Source organism: Sturnira hondurensis, unplaced genomic scaffold, assembly GCF_014824575.4.
Source record: "Sturnira hondurensis isolate 20B ecotype Veracruz unplaced genomic scaffold, ASM1482457v3 Scaffold0013931, whole genome shotgun sequence".
NCBI classification, from domain to species: Eukaryota; Metazoa; Chordata; class Mammalia; order Chiroptera; family Phyllostomidae; genus Sturnira; species Sturnira hondurensis.
The window spans coordinates 4,586,513-4,604,621 of record NW_028086562.1 but is presented as its reverse complement, the minus strand read 5'-3'; the positions used below and the strand labels follow the sequence as shown (position 1 = coordinate 4,604,621).

General features: G+C 65.6%; 2 protein-coding genes across 2 annotated transcripts; both read right to left on the bottom strand.

Annotated features, from left to right (window-relative positions):
* Nucleotides 1-5,446: 5,446 nt before the first annotated feature.
* On the bottom strand, nucleotides 5,447-8,085 carry TNFRSF18 (TNF receptor superfamily member 18). The gene is made up of 5 exons (XM_037062255.1): nucleotides 7,869-8,085; nucleotides 7,002-7,121; nucleotides 6,343-6,430; nucleotides 5,993-6,192; nucleotides 5,447-5,922 (listed from the first exon to the last, which is right to left on the bottom strand). The coding sequence occupies exons 1-5, from the start codon at nucleotides 8,065-8,067 to the stop codon at nucleotides 5,786-5,788; spliced, it is 744 nt and encodes a 247-aa protein (XP_036918150.1). The 5' UTR covers nucleotides 8,068-8,085; the 3' UTR covers nucleotides 5,447-5,785.
* Nucleotides 8,086-12,014: 3,929 nt separating this feature from the next.
* TNFRSF4 (TNF receptor superfamily member 4) lies at nucleotides 12,015-14,943 on the bottom strand. Its single transcript, XM_037062254.1, has 8 exons — nucleotides 14,861-14,943; nucleotides 14,379-14,574; nucleotides 14,055-14,177; nucleotides 13,565-13,666; nucleotides 13,262-13,328; nucleotides 12,632-12,828; nucleotides 12,366-12,494; nucleotides 12,015-12,281 (listed from the first exon to the last, which is right to left on the bottom strand). Exons 2-8 carry the CDS (start codon nucleotides 14,518-14,520, stop codon nucleotides 12,211-12,213), a joined length of 831 nt encoding a protein of 276 aa, XP_036918149.1. The 5' UTR covers nucleotides 14,521-14,574; nucleotides 14,861-14,943; the 3' UTR covers nucleotides 12,015-12,210.
* Between the last annotated feature and the right edge of the window lie 3,166 nt (nucleotides 14,944-18,109).

The window sequence follows — 18,109 nt, the reverse complement described above, 5'->3', positions numbered from 1 at the left end:
ACGTCAGCCAACCTGGGCCCGTCCCAGTTTGCACCCGCCCCTCCTGCACGGCCCCCCCCCCCCCCCCACCGTGCTCTGCTCACCTCTCCCAGCCGTTGTCTAAGTCACACGTGCGTCTGACCTACCCCCGTGGGTTCTGGCTTCTAACCCACGCCCAGCACCCGTGGCCTCCACAGCAGCTGGGACAGGCTGCCAGTCCCTTGGGTACCCCCGAGTTGGTGCTCAAGCTAGGAGGGGCAGGGAGCCAACCCTCCACTGCCGGCCACCCTGCGGTCACATTCTGGTGCGTGCAGCAGAGGGCGCCAGAGGGCGCTGAGCACTACTGCATCCCCGCCGCCTGCGGGAGCCGGCCGCCACACAGCCAGGGAGAGAAGGGATGGAGGCACAGGGGCTCAGAGAAGGAAAGGGAGTCCCCCAGGGTTACGGAGCCAGTGAGGGGCCCACCACTGGGCCAGGGAGCAGGGCCCCAGCTGCAGATTCGCTGCAGCCCTCATCCTCCTGCTGTCTGCCTGGCTTGGAGTGTGGGGTGCTCAGGCAAGAGGTCACTGAGAGGCCAGGGCCCAGGAGCCAGAGTCCCCTGCAGCATGTCCAGTGGTCCTTCCATGAGGGGCCATGCTCAGCTACTGCTGGCTCTGCAGTAGCCGGCCAGCTCGGAGCCCAAGGCTGGGGTGGGATGAAGGGCAGCCTCCATCAGGAACCAGGGGCCTCCTGGGCAGACCGAGCGCACCCAGGTCTTTGTGAAACCCCCACCTGGGCCTTTGGGGCCATGGCCATGTTCCCTGCTGGTACCCATGCTGCTCCACAGCCGTGCTGCTTCAGGGCCCCTCCCGGTGTGCCCTGTCTCAGCTCACAGACCCCCCTCTGCCCCCCACGCCCCCACCCCCACTGTGTGCCCCCCCCCCGCCCACCCTCGGCCCACAAGCTGCCTCTGGGCTGCGGATGTGGCAAGGGCAACATTAGTGTTCTCCCAGAAGGTTCCGGCTGTCCCAGGTGGAGCCAACCTGTGGGCTCGTGGGCGTGGCCGAGTCCTCAGGGAGATGCTGCCGCCTCTGTCATCCCTGGACCCTGCGCGGCCGCAATGATGCACTGGACCTGTGACGCCACAGGAAGTGCACGCTGGCAGAGCAGCCGGCCCCATGCCCATGCAGGGCCCAAAGGCCTGGGCCCTCTGCTGCTCTTAAGTCCCCAGTGCCCCCCGAGGGCCCAAGCCTCAAGTGCGATATCCCAAGAGCCATTGCTCTTTACCCGCCGAGGCGNTTCCGGCTGTCCCAGGTGGAGCCAACCTGTGGGCTCGTGGGCGTGGCCGAGTCCTCAGGGAGATGCTGCCGCCTCTGTCATCCCTGGACCCTGCTCGGCCGCAATGATGCACCGGACCTGTGACGCCACAGGAAGTGCACGCTGGCAGAGCAGCCGGCCCCATGCCCATGCAGGGCCCAAAGGCCTGGGCCCTCTGCTGCTCTTAAGTCCCCAGTGCCCCCCGAGGGCCCAAGCCTCAAGTGCGATATCCCAAGAGCCATTGCTCTTTACCCGCCGAGGCGGCGGTCACACCCCAGGCCCCACACAGCCCACGTCCAGGACCTTAAGGACCCGGGAGGCAGGGGAGGCGGGCAAGAGACGGAGACTGGGGTGCTGTGGCACATGGTGTAGCCAAACCCAGGCCCCGCTGGCCACCACTTCGAAAGCCAGCACTCAGGCAAGTGCTGATGTGCAGAAAGGATGGGGGACTCACGTCACAGCCTGTCTCCCCGTCTCCGCGCCGGCAGAGGTGTTTATAAGGAGGGAGGGGGTACAGAACAGACAGATCGGGGGAGGGGGTTGCAGACAGGCACAGTGCTTTCCACCAGGGCAGGCGACAGTCCTGTGTGCGTCATCCCGGTTTAGTCACCCTGGCTTTACGTCATCGTAGCTCCACCGCTGAAGGTCAGTGCTTCCCCTGGAGCGTTGAGATGGGTTCTGCATCTTTTGTAGTTCCTAGAATTCTTACATAAGCAGCTGTTCATCTACAAGCCGCACCAGAGTCAGCACTGACAGAGACAGAGTCAATTCCCCACCCTTACGATGTTCCGCTGCTGCAACACGGCACCTGGCATCTTCGGGTAGCAGGTGCCCCCTGCTATATTCAATGCATAGAATATAGCAGGTGCCCCCTGAACATTGACCACCTGTCAATATTCAAAGACAAGGGGCAGCAGTCACAGCAGAGGCAGCTGGGACCCCTGAGTGGGGGAGCAAGGGTGCCAGGTGCCCAGGACACGGCTGCCCGGTCCTGTGCCCAGCCAGGCATGTGCTCCAAGGGGAGGGCTGCCCCCCTCCTTCCCTCCGCCCCTCATATCCAGACCCCCACACACTCCTTACTTGCTTCCTCTTCCCTCTCCCCTCCAGGGATCCTGTTGGCAGGTGGGGAACCCCAGCAGTGCTTTCTGTCTGCAGGAAGGTTGGGGGGTCCAGCTGCCCCTGGCTCCAACCCAGGAAGCACCTGGGGACCAACCCTAGAGCCTCCCCCGGCACCCAGTGGGGCATCTCTCAGCCTCAGGCAGAGAGTGCCCCGGGTCTGCTGAGCACCTTCTGGAAGTCATGGGTCTGTTCCAGCCAGAGCCAGGGAACCCCAAGGACTCGGTGGACACCACCAGCCCCTCAGCCCTGCAGTGTGTCCCTGAGACACACGGGTCTGAAGCTGCTTGGCCCAAGTCACAACTCCTGAAACCTCCTGGGAGGATGAGACCCATGGAGGTGTCTGGCTCCCCACCCCACCCCGAGCACAGCCACTTTGGGGTGGAGCCCCCAAAACCAGCACAGGACCAGCCACCCCTCCAGGATCATGTCTCAGCCTTAGAGCTCAGCCCAGCTCTGGGGCTGAGGTACAGGGGACTGCTCCTCAATGCTCAGGGTAACCTGTGGGTTGGGGGGACAGGAGTGACGGCCCCACGTCCTGATCAAGGACCCTGAGTGGCCGGGCCTGGCACAGTGGGCCCGTTTGACCGCTGGGCACACATGCAGCACCGGGGCAGCCAAGGACCCCCTGCCCTGGCAGCCAGCCCCAGCGGTGCCCTAGGACAAGCTCTGTCTGGGGTGGCCCTCCTTCCTGCCCCCCACTGAGGGTCTCTGTCCAGCTGAGACTCCAACCGCAGTAACAGGAAGGGCAGGTGAAGGGCGGGGACCCGCCGAGGCCGGAAGAGCTTCTGGGAACACAGACTCGGGATCCTTATCAGACTGAACTCCAACCCTGGGAGGCGGAGCTGTGGTTTTCCGGAACAGCTGGAACCTACTCCTGGGGGTGGCAGTTCTGGGTGGGTGAAGTTTCACCTTGGGGTTTCCCTAGGGCTTGGTGGCCCGGCCAGGCTACCAGCCTCTGCAAGGGGGCGCACACCTGCCCCACGCTAGGAAGCTGGTTAAGGGGGCGCTCACAGCCCCTTAACTCCAAACTGCCTCCCCACCCCCCTTTCCCCACAGCCAGCACCCCTGAGTCTCCTCAGGGCCCCTGCCCTGGGCACTGGCCCTCACTGCCTGCCCACGTTTCCTGCTTCCGAGTCTGGAGTTGCTCAGGCCTCCCCACCTAACCCCTCTGCTACCTCCTAACACCTAAACCCCCACCCCTCAGCCTGATACTGAGCACAGGCCTTTTTCAGGGCAGAGCCAGGCCAGCCCTGCAGACCCTGGGGTCCTGGGGGCTCCAAGAAGGCTGCCTGAGCAGGCTCGGGAGCCCGGAGGTGGGGAGTGAGGGCAGGGAGGGGCAGATGGAGATGAGGTGACTGCCGAGTAGGGGGGCGCCTCTGCTGCACCTGGGGCTGAGGAGGGAATCACCCCCAAGCCCTCCCTGGGGCGAGAGGGTGTCCGCCCAGGCCCCCTTCACCTCCCACTGCCCTTGGCTGCTGGAATCCCCCACTGCTCTGCGTCACTCCTGCCGCCCCCACCCGCGAGCTGACGTCTGAGAGCCGAGCTCTGCCCAGGAGTTTCCACGCTGAGTCAGCCCTGCCTCTCCCACCTGCTAGGCCCCTTGGGACTTAGGCGTGGGCAGGCCACTGGTTTCTGGGGAAGGGCTTCCTATGCCCTGAGGCCTGGCCCCCCAGGGCAGCTGAGCCAGGTGGGGAACCCCTTCCCTGCTCCCCCTGCTCAGGGACAGCCTGAGCAGGCACCTGAGGAGGGTCCGGGGCAGGTGGGAGAGCCCGCCCGGGAGCCTGTCAGTGGGGGTGGAACAATCCAGGGGCCCAGGTGACAGGAGGAAGCCCCAGGAGAGCTGGCTGCCCGAGGAGACGAGTGAGGGGTTGGCAGAGCAAGGGACCTGGCCTGGAGACACAGTGGACAGTGTGGCAGGCAGGTCCCAGCGAGGCTGTCTGCTTTGAGGACAGCCTGAAAGGTGTCCGCTGCTGTTTTCCCGAGGTCCAGCTGGCCCACGCCCGCTTTTTTATTTGCTAGTTCACTTGGGACTCACCAGGGGCTTGGGCTCCATGGACATACCCAGAGCACGGGACCTGGCGGGCACGGGGGCGGTGCCCAAGGATAAGCATTGCCCCAGGGATCAAGATCACGAAGGCGTCCCTGCCCTCCTTCCAGGGGCAAAAGTGAGCTGTGCCGTGCCGGGGTGGGACGATGTCCTTGGGGGGGACACACCCGAGCCCCTCTGTCCTCCATCTCCCTGATTTGCGCGCAGTGCCCACCTGGCCGCCCTGCCTGCTGGGCTTGGTGGGGTGGGGACCAGCGAGTGGGTCAGGAGGGCTCTGCTGGGCTACGTGTAGGCAGGATGGGAGGGGAGGGGGACTGGAGGACGTGGGCTGCCAGCAGGCATCCAGGTGTGCTGCCACCTGGAGGGTGCTGCTGCTGAGACGGGTCCCCACTGGCCCGCCTTCCGCACCCTGGAAGCCTGTGCCAATGAGTCCTTATCAGACCTCCCCAGGTGTCAGCCCTGCCAGGAGGCTGGGAGGAACCAACCCCAGAACCATGCTCCCAGGGATCTGGGTCCTGCGAGGTGGCAGAGGCCAGGAGCAGGGTGAGGTGATGGGCTGGGGTCAAAGGTGTCTGAGTTGAGATGGCCACCATCCACCCAGAGGCGCTGAGGGCAGAAAATGACCCGGCCCCAGACTTTGTGCCCAAATGACACACGGCAGGTGCCCCCTGAGGGAAGCCCAACCTGAGCCCAGAGTCTGGAGCAGTGGTGGCCCTGAGATCCGACACAGGCCCAGGACCCAGCCACCCTAGTGTGTGCCAGGCAGGCAAGCAGCGAGGGGCACTGGATGGGGCACAGATGCACAGAGGGTAGCTGGCCAGCACAGCCCCTCCCCCAGGACGCCTACCGAGCCCTGCGGTTTCTGCTCTGGGGTGGCCTGACTTCTGCTCCCAAACCCGAACCCCCACCCCACCTAGCCCAGGAGGGAAGGTGGCCACTGGTTGGGGATAGCCCCAGGGCCCGTGCCTTGTGTCCCTGCCTCTGCCCAGCACACGTCCACTCAGGTCGCTGGGCAGGTGTTTATTGGGCTCTGCCTGCAGCCTGTCCTGGGCTGTCTGGCCTCCTGTCCAGGGAACGGGGGCCCACAGACCCCACCCCATCAGGGCCAGCAAGGGAGGGAGGCAGCCCTGCCAATGGTGTCTCCTGTCGTCGTTGTCCTCTTCCGCATGATCTGGGGAGTCATCGCTGCCACAATCCCCACCCACTTCCACCGCCGAGGGGAGCAGGGCCGGGCCAGATCCGGGCCCCTCACAGGGCCCAGAGCCCATGCACCGGAGGGTCGGCCCCGGGCCAGTTCCAGGGAGGCCTGTGTCAGGGTCCACTGTGCTGGAAGATGGCCAGGCCTCACACCCACAGGTTCCCCGGTGGGCCCTTGTCTTCGCCCGTGTCCTCCGAGAGCCGTCCCCCTCGCTCTTCTTCCGGAAACTGGCAGCTGCAGGTGTCGTCCACCACTGGTGGCATCTCCAGGAGTGGCTGGGCCTCTGCAGAGGGGCCGTGGTCAGCGGGCAGGGCACGGAGGGGCCCGCCTCCCCAACCTCAGGCACAACTCACCTGGGGGCCGCGCTAGCTGCCTCCTCAGCTGCCAGAGGTGCAGGCCGAGCTGGGCTGCAGTCAGGGCCAGGATGCAGGCACCCAGGGCCAGGAGCACGGCGAGAGGGCAGTGCGGCTCAGCGGGCGGCAGCAGCAGGCCGCACACAGCATTGTGCGTCTTGTTGCCGGGGAACACAGTGCGAAGGCCAGACTGGGAGCAGCTGGGACATGGGGACACAGAGCCCTTCGTCAGCCCTCGGCCACCAGCAGCCCCTCCTACGGCTGCTGCCCCATCTGTCGGGGCCACCACACCAGGAGGGACAGGAGAGTCCCCTCTCTGGGAGCCACCCAAAGGCCCCACCAGCACTCACTCTGCCCAAGGGTTACAGTGGCCCTCGCTGCCCTCAGAGAAGGTCCCCTCAGCACAGTCGACACATGTGAAGCCAAAGTTGTAGTTCCCTGCAGACAGACAGAGGGACAGAAAGACAGACGGACAGGCTGCAGGGCCACTGGGGTGGGTGTGGACCCCCACGCCCATCTCCTCGACAGAGGTCCCAACACCCTCAGGCCCGGGCCCCGGAGAAGCCAGCGTCTGCACGTGCCCCATCCAGGGCAGGCACCTGTGCGGGAGGCAGCCTTGGGGGACCTGAAGGCCGTGACCCTGGGTTGAGTGGAGGCGCCCCTGGGGGCACACGTGGGGAGGAAAGCAGTGATGGGGCCAGGGTGGGCGTGGAGTGGCAGCAAAGGCCAGTGAGGGTCCTGGACTGGGGGGGCTACGGCTGGCGTCCCCGTTAGCCCTAGACCTGCCACCCTCCAGCCTCACACAACTCCCCTAAGTGGGCACCGCTCCAGCCCCTGGTCCAGGGAAGGGCTGGCCCAAGTGGCTGCCGTGCTGAGCGACACAGGTGCCCTGCCCGCAGACCACGTCTGTGTCCCCCACACCAGTGAGCTTCCTTCCACGGCCACACCCTGCTCAAGCACAGCCTTGGCTGGGAGTGAGGCCACTCGGGCTGAAGCCGGAGGGACTTACCCTGGGCCTTCACCCTCTGGCCGGGTGGGCAGGCGTGGTGTTTGCAGGTCTCGCACTGTGGGTCTCCGCAGTGGAACTCGGGCTGCAGACACCTGCAGGTCCCCTCTGGACAGGCCTGGGCTGGGCGGGGATAGGCTGGCCCCTCAGCAGCTGGGCCGAGCCCACCTTCCCAGGACTGCCCCCTCTCCAGCCCTCCAGGGTGGAGGGGCGTCAGGGCAGGCAGCCCACTCTCAGGTGCCACCAGGGGGCAGAGGGCAGCTGTCTGGGAGCCAGGACCCTCACTTGGCCCTCTGCTCCCCCTGAAGCTGGGCTCACCCAGCGTCGCTGTGGCTCTGCTTGGGACCTGGAGCTGCCCCTGACAGACAAGGAAGTGGCCTGGGGGCCGCCCTTACCCTGCACTGAGCCAGGCGCCATGTGCCTGGAGGTAGTCTGCCTGTCTTCCTCCGGGCCCCACCCCCAGGACCCCTCAGGGTGACACTCTGGGGTGTCTTCCTTTGATATGTGTCCCCGAACGGCCACGTTCCACCTGCCCCTCACCCACAGCCACAGGTCAGAGACGGGAGTAGGGGGTAGGGGGCAGGAATTGGCCTGAGTGATGACCGAGGACTCGGTTATGCACTCAGTAGGAACCAGGACCCTGGCCCGTCATGGAAACGGCTCCCACCCCTCACCCCGGGTCCCTGCCTCAAGCCACCGGCGGGAGCTGGGCTGTTTCCACTCCCTGGGCTTGCGGTAGAGCCCGGGGTTCTGGACCTGGAAAGCTTGTCCACTGCTTCGCCTCGGCCGGGTCTGCGCAAGCGGAGGGGGCGCAGCGCCTATAAGTCCGGAGCCCGGACCCCACCCCCGCCTGCCCGCTGCGCGCCTTACCCGAGGCACACGGGCCGCAGCAGCGCGCGTTCACCCCGGTCCCGTTCACAGAGCGCCCGGGGCCGCATCTCGAGTGCCCGGGGGACCGCTGGCCCAGGCCAAGCGCGCAGAGCAGCGCGACGCCCCACAGGGCCGCCAGCACGCCCCTTGCGTCCATGGCACCGCCGCCCAAGAGAGCTCCCCGACTCCGAGACGCCATCACGCCCCACCGGGCACACCCAGACCCCGCCCCAGAGGCCGGAGCGCAGCCCCGCCTCTACCACGCCCCAGGGGGAGAGAGAAATTGCTACCACCGGGACCCCCAACAGGCAGCGCGCTACTCAAGGGGCAGGCGGGGCGCGGGGGATTTGGGAGCAGTGAGACTCCTTCCTGATCATCCCGGGAACACAGGTCACGGCGCCTCTGTGCAAACCGCCGAATGCACAGCACGGAGGGACCCTAATGTAAGGGGGGCCCCTGGGTGACGGTGGCATGTCCGTTGTGACACATGCACTCTCTGTGGGGACGTTGGTAACGGCGACCACTGTGGTGGGTGGGGGCCGGTGGGAAGTCTCTGTACCTGCCCTTCAATTTCTCTGTGAACCTAAAAGTATTTTGAAAAATAAAGCCTATTCCAAAACTAGTGGGTCCCAGCTGCTGAGGTCGGAGTCCACTGACTGATGCCCCAGACACATGTGGTGTGACCTTGGGCTTCACAAGGGCTCCTGCCCGACATCTTCTGGGGAGCGCCTATCCACACACAGCCCAGCCCAGTGGGAGCCGGGAGGGGTGGGGGCGTCTGAAAATCTGTGCAAAGCCTGTGGCCATCTGGTCTGGAGAGACAGGGGTGTGGGCAGGAGGGTAGCAGGGGTGGGCTCTGGCTGTGGGGTGGTCAGTCAGGCCCTGAGTCACTGTGGGTGGGCAGTGCCCACAGTTGGGTTCTCGAGAGGGACCTCCCCTTGCGGGTGGAACTGAGCCAAAGCAGTTCCCTCTCTGGGCCCCTCGGCTGGCTCTCGGCTGAATCCCCTCCCACCTCCAGCCTCCCTGGACTCTCAGGGGGGCCGGGTCCAGTCCTTCGTCCTCCCTGAAGCCTGCAGACCCAGAGCCCCACCTGCCTCGGGTATGGCCACACCCACTAGGCTCTGAGCTCAGCACCCAGCAGCCTGGGAGCCCACCCAGGGGTCGGGAGGAGCCCCCCACCCACTTTCTGGGAATTAGGATGAGTGTCCCTCTGCTTTGCAAGGGTTACGATGAGCCTTCTTCCTGACTGGGGCAACCCAGCCTGGCGGGGCTCCAGCAGCTTGGAATGACCCCCATACCCCAGTGGGTGCAGCCAGCAGTGGGTGCAGCCAGCAGCCACCCTGCCTGTGCTTTTGAGCCCCGGGAGCCCCTCCCACTCCCAACCCAGGGGGCTCCTCGGCATGTGTGGGGGTGTGGGGGGAGTGGGAGAGGAGAGGCCCGGGTGCTGGCAGAAGCCTGAGGCCCTTGAAGCCTGTGCAGTCGCAGCTCTGACTGCTGAGAGGTTCCGACCCAGGTCTCCCTAGATAGACCCGGTCGCCCTGGAGGGTGTGGAGCGCCAGCCCTCACCAGAGCTCTTGAGCCACAGAGAACAGCCTCCAACTCACCTTGACATGGTTCCTTGTCTCTCTGAGCCTCAGTTTCCCCATGGCTCACTGAAGGGTTCTGGGGCCTGCCTCCTCCAGGAAGCCCACCTAGATTGTCTGGCTTTGTGCCCCCGCCTTGCTGAGGCTCAGCACAGGGGAGCTGGTGAAGACCACTGGGGGTGTGGGGGCTGGGCACTGGGTCTCTGGAATGTGGCCTAGGGGGGCGCCGACGGCTGGTGGACTGAGGGCTGTGATCACAGAAGGCGAGCCTGTCCCTTTTCTGAGAGAAATGATAGGTTGAGAAATGACTCAGCCCTTGTTCTCAGGTCCTCAGACACGGGTCTCCAGGGTGGCTGTGGCTCCCAGCTGCCTGAGACCCTGAAGGTAAGGTGGGGCCAGTGGGGCCAGGGAACCCTGAGATTTGCATTCAGCTCCTAGTGGGGAGGTGGGTCTGAGAGTGAGGGCCGAAAGAAGGCCATGTGGCCTTACCTGGATGCCAGGTAAAGGTGCTCTGAGCGGAGATCCGGGGCCCCGTTTACTTTATAGGCGGGAGAGACCAGGTCTGTGCCAGCAGGTGCCCTTCGGTTCTGATAGGCACCCAGGAAACATGTTAATTCCCCTACAGTGATGCTTGTGATTTGGTCCTTCCAAAATTACCTTCTGGAATTTTGGAACCTTCTGGAATCGGCAAGGTGGGCAGGGGCGGAGTCGCTGCCGTCACCTGCAGCCCCGCAGATGTGAAGGGGCCTGGCCGTGTGCTCAGAGGGTGGCCAGCAAAGCCGTTGAGAGGCAGAGCGAAGTCAGAAAGCACCAGTGCCCACGCCTGCCTTCCTGTGCCCGCCACGGGGTGGCCCCTTGAGCCAGCGTGGCTTCTGAGGTGGGCAGTGGGGCCGAGGTGACCCTCTGCCTGTCTTTATTTCCAGCTTTATTACCAGCCCACGAGCAGCTGCAAATCCGCATCATTTATTTCGACTTTCAGAAGCAACCCGTGTGCATGCCCTGAGGGACCCACAGGGGTGTCTGGCATTAGCCCCAGGGAGGCCTGGGGGTGTGGAGAGACAGAGAGTTGTCGCTCCACGGGGCCAGATGGGGGAGCCAGATGGGGACACACCAGGTGGGCACCCCTGGTTCCTGCGGCTGGGGCAGGATTCAGCTCAACACCCAGGCCTGGGACTTGGGCAGAGCCTGCGCAGGAGAAGGTCTGGGGGTGTCAGCAGAGCCAAGCACGGACCAGGGCAGTGCAGAAGTGACAGGAAGGTGGCCACCCTCCGTCCATGCCTCTGTCCCACAAAGAACACAGAGCCCCAGACTGGGGTGGGTGTGGGGAGGAAGCCCTGCCCCATGACCCCCAACCTTCCAAGCACCAAGGTCCAGACCCTCCCTCAGGCCCCATTTGGAGGTCCCTGTTCCCTCATCAGGGGTGACAGCCCTATTTGGCCCTGTTGCAGCTCATGAAGGCAAATGGCTTCCTTCCCTTTGCAGCCAGAGGGTCCAGGGATGGGGGTCAGAGGTCTGAGGGGGAGAGGTTGAGGCCAGTGGGGCAAGTGTAGAGAGAAAGCCACCAGCAGGTGGGAAGCCCAGCTCAGCAGGGCTGGAGGGGACAGGGAGTGGGAGCTGAGGGGGCCAGGCCGGACGTGGCCTCTGAGTAAGGCTCTGCCCAGTGCACCTCCCTCCCGTGTGGTGTCTCACCGAGTCCCTCCCGGCAGCACCTGAACGTGCTGTAGGCCCCGAGGGCGTGCCCCTCCTTCCTTGGCTTGTGGTTTCCCTCAGGTGGGCTGGTCCCACGCCCCTTCCTGGGTCGGGGCGGATGTACGATGCACGTGAGCAGGGCTGCTGAGGCTGGCTGCTGCCACGGTCGGTCTCTTCCCAAAACACCACGGGCAGCCTGTCCAAGCCGCACATGGAGGAGGGCCGCCTGAGTGCTGGCCAGGGGCCGCCTGCACACGCCAGGATTTCTCCGTCCACCTCGCTGCCGATGGACGTTGGAGTTTCCGTTTGAGGCCCCTGCTCACGTCCACCAGCACCTCCAGTTTCCCAGAGTGGAGTTTGGCACCCTACCTGTAGGGCTCGGGAGTGGGGCCACCCTCGAGGACCCTGGGGGTGCTTGGCCCTGGGCACCTGGAGGGCATGGAGCGGCACCAGAGACCGGGGGCACAGTTGGGGGTCCAGGGCGTCACACACTCATGGCAGGCAGGCACAGGGTTTGAGGGGCTGGGAGGAAGGACAAGCAACACTAGGCCCTCCTGCAGGGATGGTGGGGATGTCGTCAATGTCCCTTTGAAACCTGAATCTGTCCCCCCCCCCCCCCCGTGCCTTAGCAGGACCCGCCCGATCCCCTGCACCAGGCCACTGGCCTCACTGTGGGGCCTCGCCATCCATCGTCTGATGGCCCCGGACCTCCTCTTTGGCTCCACGTCCCCCTGCAGCACCATCTGGGCCCAGAGCAGGGGCGGGGGGACGGTGCCCCAAGGCCTAAGCATTCTGCCGGAGCCCCCCGCCCCACACACAGCCCCGGCACTGGGCCCCCACGCATATGCCCACAGGCACCCAGACTGAGACCGAGTCGGCCAACACAGTTTATTAGGGGCCACCCTGGTTGGAGTATGCACAGCATACATAGCCGAGCCCGGGGGCGGGCCCAGGCGCACCTAGAACGGCGCAGGGCAGGTGGCAGGGTGCCGGGGGGTGGGGGGAGGATGGGGCGAGGGGTTGGCAGGCTGAAGGGGTGCTGGGGCGCCGGCTGCCAACGGTGCGGCTGCTCAGAGCTTGGCCAGGGCAGAGTGGGCGCCTGACTGCTCCTCTTGCACTGGGGTTCGGCAGCTGCTCCCTCCTGGTGGGGGGAGAGCAAAGGTGGAGGCTGACAGGGGCCTGGGACTCTGGGCAGGCGGTCCGGGTGGATGGCGGCGGCACTCACCGGGGGGCTTGGTGTGATGGGTGGGCAGCCTCCAGGCCTTGTAGTGCTGAAGCAGGACCAGCACGGCGGCCACTGGGGCCAGCAGGCCCAGACACAGCCCCAGGCCCAGGACAGCGGCCAGCTCAGGACCTGTGGCGAGAGCGTGGCTGAGTGGGGCCACCAGAGGGGGCCCCATGGGGCTGGGGCGGTCCACCCCCACCCCGCCTTCCCCACGCCCACTCTTCTCTGGATTGGGGGCCCTGCTGGGGGAGGCCAGGTACCCTTACCCCTGGGGGGCTCTGCAGGGGGCATAGCAGTTCCCTGTGAGGGCCTGGTCCAGGCGGTGGGGGGCTGGGTGGTGGGGAGCTGGGCTGGGGGCCCTGGGGTCTTCTCAGGAAGGGTGGCTGGGGGCGTCCTGCCCTCACAGATGGCGTCGGAGCTGTTGCTGCCAGCCCACAGGGTGCGCTTCCCCTCCAAGGTGCAGCTGAGGGGAGGGGTGTTGTCAGGGACCCGTGGGGCCACACTGGGGGGCCTCCGGCAGCATCAAACCCCACAAAGCAAGGGGGGCTGAAGAGGGGGCCGGGGCCCAGCTGCCCAGGAAGCTCAGCCCCACCTGCAGGATTTCCGAGGCTACGGCTCACCCCCATGTCCCCTCACTCACTCTGCTCCCCAAAGGCTCCTCCTGGCCCTCCCCACAAACCCCCGCCCCACCATGAAGCCCTGAAAGACGAACTCCCAGCTGAGCTGGGTGGGGGCCTCTTGCAGTCCTGGGGCCAGGGCCCGGGCTGAGCAGGGGACAGGCCATCACTGGGGACGGGGCCAGGAGCTCCCCGAGCCAGCGGCTTCCTGCTTCCGGACCTGGCTCCTGGTTCGCAGGCAGCCAGGCCCCTGAGCCTCCCAGCCCCTGAGACACTCACTTGGTCCAGGGTTTGCAGGCCGCGTTGTCACCGGGGGAGAAGTGTCCTGGTGGGCACGGGGCGCAGTCTGCCACAGAGACAGCACGGAGGCAGTGAAGACTGCGTGAGAGGCTGGGCCCCGTGCTGCCCCTCGACCTCTGGAAGCCCCTCCCGTACTCCACCCCCCAGCTGGACCCAGAGCCCCCAGGTCTCTGTGTGACCTGTTGGGGGAGGGGCACTGGGTCTGGTCTGGGAGAGGAGTGCCGGGCAGGAGGTGACAGTGTATGATGTGGAGGACATGGACAGACCCGGGCCCCGGCTCACCGACTCCGCGCTTGAAGCCGCCGTGGGGCTGGGTGCCGGGCCGGCAGCTACAGACGGTGTCGTTGGTGGCAGTGCATATCCGCTTGACTTCGCTCCCACTTCCTGTAGGACGCGGCTGGCCTCAGGCCGAGGGCCCACAGCCTCCTCCCCTGTCCAGCGGCCCCCCAGACACCTGGTGGCCCCTTGAGGCTGCATCCCTTCTGGCCATGTGGACCAGGCTCAGCCCCGAGGCAGTCTGGCCTCCCTTCCCACCCTCCCTCCAGCCCACAGGACCCTCTGCGGCCTGAGAAGCCACGTGGCCGACATGCGCCACACCCCAAGTCTGCATGGTCTCAGCTCCCTGGGAGGCAGAAGGTGCCGGTGGGGACCCCCGAGCGGGGTGAGCCCTGCTGCGGTTTGGGGCTGGTCCTGTGGCTGTGGGGGCCCCAGAAGCCTCCTGTAAGCGTGCCCGAGGAGAGGGGGTGGCGGGGCAGCAGGGGCCGGGCCTCACGCTGGTTGCACTGGGTGCAGGGCTTGCAGGTGTCGTAGTTCACGGCCTCGTTGTAGAAGCCCGGCTTACACGGGTGGCACACCGAGTCCCGGCTGGCGGTGCAGCGGCTCACCATCTGGAAACCTGTGGGCACATCGGGGCTTCGCCAACAAGGTCTGGTGCCAGGTCCCCACCACCCTGGGGCATCACCCACTCTGTCCCACGTCCACTCGTCCCATGCTACCCACACCCTGGCCCCACCTGAGTGCCCCTGGCCCCCGTTCCCATGTCCCCTGCTGGTGTCCTGCTGGTGCCCCTGCCCTCCTCTGCAGGCAGGCCACTCACCTGGGTCACACTCCTTACAGCACTTGTTGCCCCTGGGGTAGGTGTTCTCCTTGCAGGCGGGCTGGGCTGCAGCACCCAGCCCCAGGAGCAGCAGGGCAGAGTGGAGAGCACCGGGCCACCGAGCACCCACACAACTTCTCATCGCACCACAGCATGGGAGTCTGGGGGTTTTCCTTGCAGGATGTGGCTATAAAGGCTGGGGAGGAGGGGCAGGGCTGGCGTGAGGAGGAGGGCACCAGAAGGAAGCCCCTAGACTGTTAGGGCCACTCACATCCAGTGCGTCGTGCGTCTTGTTGCCGGGGAACACAGTGCGAAGGCCAGACTGGGAGCAGCTGGGACATGGGGACACAGAGCCCTTCGTCAGCCCTCGGCCACCAGCAGCCCCTCCTACGGCTGCTGCCCCATCTGTCGGGGCCACCACACCAGGAGGGACAGGAGAGTCCCCTCTCTGGGAGCCACCCAAAGGCCCCACCAGCACTCACTCTGCCCAAGGGTTACAGTGGCCCTCGCTGCCCTCAGAGAAGGTCCCCTCAGCACAGTCGACACATGTGAAGCCAAAGTTGTAGTTCCCTGCAGACAGACAGAGGGACAGAAAGACAGACGGACAGGCTGCAGGGCCACTGGGGTGGGTGTGGACCCCCACGCCCATCTCCTCGACAGAGGTCCCAACACCCTCAGGCCCGGGCCCCGGAGAAGCCAGCGTCTGCACGTGCCCCATCCAGGGCAGGCACCTGTGCGGGAGGCAGCCTTGGGGGACCTGAAGGCCGTGACCCTGGGTTGAGTGGAGGCGCCCCTGGGGGCACACGTGGGGAGGAAAGCAGTGATGGGGCCAGGGTGGGCGTGGAGTGGCAGCAAAGGCCAGTGAGGGTCCTGGACTGGGGGGGCTACGGCTGGCGTCCCCGTTAGCCCTAGACCTGCCACCCTCCAGCCTCACACAACTCCCCTAAGTGGGCACCGCTCCAGCCCCTGGTCCAGGGAAGGGCTGGCCCAACTGGCTGCCGTGCTGAGCGACACAGGTGCCCTGCCCGCAGACCACGTCTGTCCCCCACACCAGTGAGCTTCCTTCCACGGCCACACCCTGCTCAAGCACAGCCTTGGCTGGGAGTGAGGCCACTCAGGCTGAAGCTGGAGGGACTTACCCTGGGCCTTCACCCTCTGGCCGGGTGGGCAGGCGTGGTGTTTGCAGGTCTCGCACTGTGGGTCTCCGCAGTGGAACTCGGGCTGCAGACACGTGCAGGTCCCCTCTGGACAGGCCTGGGCTGGGTGGGGACAGGCTGGCCCCTCAGCTGCTGGACCAAGCTCCCGGGGAGGAACGGGAGGTGATGCCAATCCTCAGCCCTCAGCAAAAGGCATCCAGAGTCCATGGGTAAACTGAGGCAGCACCCTTGGTCATGCAACAGGCTCCACAGTCTGGACCTTGGCCCAGAACCAGCTGTTGGGGGGGGGAAGGGAGCACCGGAGCCATAGAGCAGGGCCACTGGCACCCGCAGGGGCAGCAGCTGTGTGGGTGGGTGGATGCTAAGCTGTGTCTGAGCGCAGCAGGTGTGGCCGTGATACTGGGTTCCCAAGGTCACGTGCCGAAGCCCCGACCCCCAGGCAGCTGCATCTGGAGGCGATCTGGGTCAGAGGTCACAGGAGTGGGGCCTGACCCCACAGGGCTGGTGTCTTTGCAAGAAGCAGGAGCAACCCCAGGGAGCCCCACAGAGGGACAACCACGGGAAGTCATGGGCAGGTGGCTGCCCACCAAGGACAGAGACCTCGAGAAACCGTCCTGGCCGGCACCTGGATGCTGGAAGTCCAGACCTGGGGCTGGGGACGAGCAGCCCCAGTCACCTAGGCCCCCTGCCACCTGCGGTGCTCCCGCTGGCCCGTCCGAGCAGACCCAGCATGTGCGGCTGAGTGGGCATCTGCCCTGTCCTGGGGGTGCTGTGGCCTCAGGCAGGGGTAGGCCTGTGTCTGTGTGTGTGCGTGGCACGCGTCACTGGCCTGGAGTGCTGGGGGCATGTGTGGCCACTCCAGAGCACACCTGGGCCCATGTGAGGGAGTTTCTGTGAGGACAAACCTTCGGCACCACTCGCTAGGACTGGAATGGCTGTCCACTGTTGGTGCTGGGAGCATGTGGCACCCTCAAGTGTGGTCCTGGACGGTCCCAGGACAGGCACCACCACAGCGTGTGAGGGGGAAAGAACAGAGGCACACGTCTGTCGCTGGGTACAAGGCAGGGGAGGCATCTCTGGGCTGTTTTCATCCTTCCAGACCGGGCGGGCGGCACGGGCTCACCTATCTGACAGCTAATTTAAGAAGTTTCAGGCACAGAGCCTGGAAAGTCCCCTCCTCCTGGGACGCTCAGGTACACACAGCTCCCGGCCCACCTGTGGGAAATCCCCTGGACTCTGTGGCCCCAACAGGGCCCGCCTTTCCCAGCCCCTGGAGAGGGTCCACGGTGGGGGACAGGGCTGGGCGTCGGGCAGCCCAGCCTGCGTGTGCGTGTGTGAGCACACCGTCGCCCACTGACGGTTAAGAAAAGCTTTCTTGCCACATAAAGAAAACTACAGTCCTGGCTGGCGTGGCTCAGGGGACTGAGTGCCAGCTTGTGTACCAAAGGGTCGCTGGTTCAATTCCCAGTCGGGCACATGCCTGGGCTGGGGGTCAGGGCCCCAGTGGGGGGCACAAGAAAGGCAACTGATCAATATTGCTCTCCCTCCCTCCCTCCCTCCCTTCTCCTTTGTCTAAAAATAATCTACAAGAAAGAAGGAAACAACTGCAGCCTCAGGTCTGGGCGGGGGGGGGGGGGGCAGTGCCCTCTCCTTCCCTGGGGCCAATGTGAGGCCCCTGCCCGAGAACTCTGGGGTCTGTTCTGTGAGGCTCCACAGGCATGGCCCGGGGTCTCCGCTCCCAGGTGAGCCCTGGGCACTGACAACCACACGTCTTACGGGCTCAGGCTCTCCTGTGGGCCCAGCTACCAGGTGACCAGCTGGCGTCTCTGCCAAGCTCACAACCTCTCACACCCACCCACCTACCCTGGCGCCAGGCCCACCATGACCTCCTCCCACCGAGAGGTCCCAGCTCCTGTCTTAGCTCTGAAAACAGTCTTTGCTTTGTTTTTGTGGAAACCCAGGTGTCACTCCACCCATTCCTCTGCGGTGGCCTGACCCTGGGCTGCTGGGAAGGGGGTCCCTGTGGCAGGGCTGGTCCTGTGAGCCACCCAGGGCCACCCCGCCCCACTGCGCAGGCCCCGCAAACCTGCTGGCCTGCCCAGCTGTGCTGAGGAACCCAGGCTACAAGGAGCTGGTGAGCAGATGTGCCAGCAGAGTGCTGGGCCTGGCCAGCCCTGAGGGAGGCTCCGAATGGCCTCCAAACGCTGCCAAGAGGGCCACACCCAGAGGAGACCACCTGGCCCAAAAGCAGCCCACACTGTCCCTCTCGTCCCCAGACCTCAGCCCTGTCAAACCCCTCCTGGCTCCTCCACCCGGCCCAGGCCCAGCCCTACAGTAGTGGCTCAGGGCTCGTCCTCAGGTGTCCCCATCCCTGGAACACCCACTCCCCACTGGTCCCTCGAGAGCGGTTCCCACTGCCCTGGGGTGGCCCCAGTCCCACTAGTGTCAGCACAGGACACGGCACGACAACGGGTGTGCGAACCACACTGCCCGCCTCAAACACACCGAGGGGAAGCCCCCGGCCCCACCGTTCCAAATTATCATTTGTGTGTTTTTGTCCATGGAGAGAATGAA